Source organism: Gracilinanus agilis, chromosome 2, assembly GCF_016433145.1.
Source record: "Gracilinanus agilis isolate LMUSP501 chromosome 2, AgileGrace, whole genome shotgun sequence".
Lineage (NCBI taxonomy): Eukaryota > Metazoa > Chordata > Mammalia > Didelphimorphia > Didelphidae > Gracilinanus > Gracilinanus agilis.
The window spans coordinates 419,841,840-419,844,130 of NC_058131.1; the positions used below are offsets into that span (position 1 = coordinate 419,841,840).

The following is a 2,291-nucleotide window of genomic DNA, read 5'->3' on the forward strand; positions in this document are numbered from 1 at the left end:
GGAGATCCAGGGGTTTGGAAACTAGTGGACTAATTTCATTAAGGGGGAGGGGTGGTAGTGCTTCAGCACTGAAAAGTGTACTATGTCTTTGGAGGAAGTTGACCCACATAACAAAGGGATTTGGGTGTCAATATTTTTCTTTTTATCCTTTTCAACATCCCGGCCATTTTCAGTAAGTGTAACTCTCTCAGAGCATTCAATGGACTTCATTTGTCTTCCAATTACAGTCGAGAAATTAAATATCTGAGAACCAGGAGTGGGGGGAAGGGGAGTAAGCAACGAGGATTTAACCCACAAACCCAGCAGCACTACCACTCTTTATCAGCAGACCTCTTCCATCTCCAGCCCTGCCCTGCCCTAGCTCTTTCTGGCTTAGGATGGGAGATAGGGACAGAGGGAGTGCACGCAGGGACTGAGGGACAGTTGGGTAGGATGCAATAAGGTGCAGTCCCAGCGGAATTTACTGTATCTAGACACTGACCAGTCCGTACCTAGCTACAAAGAGGCAATTTGACTGGAAACTCTGCAACTCCAGATCCAGGAGGGCGAATGTGTATGTGTACGAGTGTGTATCTGTGAGAGAGATGTACACATTATTCCTCATGGAGCTGGCTACTGTTGTTCAAACAGGGAATAAAAATCTTCCAGCTATCTAAGGTCGAATATTGCAAAGTGGCTGGGACCTCGCTAGCTCCCTTTGGAGGCGGGGTTCGGCCCAGAGGGAGAACCGAGAGAGGGGAGATGGCCCTCCGCAGCAGGAAGCTCCTCCTCCTCTTTCCCTCTGGCCACAGAACACACAATAATTTGGGTAACTCGAGCAATTCAGATTTCTCTCCCCCCTCCGCCCCCCACTTTCTCATTTTTCCCCCAAGGGGGGGACTTTGTATATTGTACTGGGACTATACCCAACCCCAGAAGAACTGCTCCCTCTGATTCTCCCACCTCTTCAATCCTTGGAGAAGGTATGGGGGTTGGGGAGGGGGATTGGCGCAATTAGTTTCTTCCAATTAGTTTCTCTTCTTTGTATGGAGTCCATTCAAACTGATGTAACCTTCCGCTGAGAGGGGGAGGAGAAAAAGTAGTGCGGCTTTAACAATTTTTTTTTTTTTAACATTAAAAAAATTAAGCTGTTTAGCTCTTCGGTGGGGTTCCTAGGGGAAGCCAGATGAGGGTGTAGCTTGCCGGGTGTTATCGGGGAAGGGAGGTTGAGGGGAGATAGGCTAAGCCCTCTTCATTGCTTAGCCTAGAGAGAGGGATCATGGGGCGTAGAGAGATTGCAAACCCCCCAACCACGTACAGCGGACGATACGCGTCAACCGAACCCGAGCAACGGAAGCGCCGGGTCCGCCCCCTCCTCCTTCCCCCTCCCTTCCGCACCCAGCTTCCCTTTGACGGACGGGGGGTCTCAGCCAACTGACGCGATTGTGGCTCTTCCAAAATCCCAGAGGGACCAATGAGAGGACGGGAGTGGGGCGGGGCCTTCCTCAGGCCGGCTGAGTTCGGCTGAGATCCTTGCCTGCTCCTCCTTCCCTCCCCTGCCCTCACTCCTCCCCCCCTCCCCCCGGTTCCCTGCTCCCAGAGTAGTTGAGCCAGTGAAGTGCGGACGGGCGGCGATGAGAGCGAAAGTTGCGCTTGGCTTCGAGCTGGGGCGTTGAAGCGGCTCCGCGTCCCTGGCCGCCGTCACAAGTCTCTCCCTCAGCCCTCTCTCCCTTCGGGCAGCCCTGGTTACAACTGTCGCCCCCCGGAGCCCCGGTCCCCTCGGCGGGCGCGCCCCCCTCCCTGCGCCCTCGCGGCGAGCCTCCCCTCCGCCTCGCTCCTCAGCCCCACTTTGCTCCCTCCTCCCCGCGCCCCGCCGTCCCTTCTGATGCCAGCCATGGTGGAGAAGGGCCCGGAGGTGTTGGGGAAGAGGAGGGGGAGGAATAATGCTGCTGCCTCCTCGGCCGCCGCCGCCTCCAACGCCGCCAACGCAGCCGCCGCCACCACCACCACTACTGCCTCCTCCTCCTCCTCCTCCTCTTCCTCCTCCGCCTCCGCCAACGCTGCCGCCTCAGCCTCAGCCTCGGCCTCGGCCGCCTCTGCCTCCTCCGCTGCAGCCTCCGCCTCGGCCGCCGCCGGCTCCGCCAATAATGGCCATAATAAAAGTTTGGCAGCGGCCGCCGCCGCGGCGCCCAATGGAAATAGCACCAACTCCTGGGAGGAAGCGAGCTCGGGCTCCTCGAGTGATGAAGAGCATGGTAGGTGATAGCCTCAAACTCAAGCCGAGGCTACCCTGCCTTCACCCCCCCCCCCCC

At 57.3% G+C, this 2,291-nt stretch overlaps 1 protein-coding gene across 1 annotated transcript in view; it reads left to right on the forward strand.

Moving 5' to 3' along the window:
- The first annotated feature begins 1,610 nt into the window (after window positions 1-1,610).
- The window catches only part of RCOR1 (REST corepressor 1), a 130,087-nt gene continuing 129,406 nt past the window's right edge, over window positions 1,611-2,291 (forward strand). Inside the window, exons 1-2 of the mRNA XM_044664624.1 lie at window positions 1,611-1,952; window positions 2,028-2,238. Coding sequence (XP_044520559.1) covers window positions 1,865-1,952; window positions 2,028-2,238 — 299 coding nt within the window. The 5' untranslated portion in view covers window positions 1,611-1,864. The remainder of the gene's footprint in view (window positions 1,953-2,027; window positions 2,239-2,291) is intronic.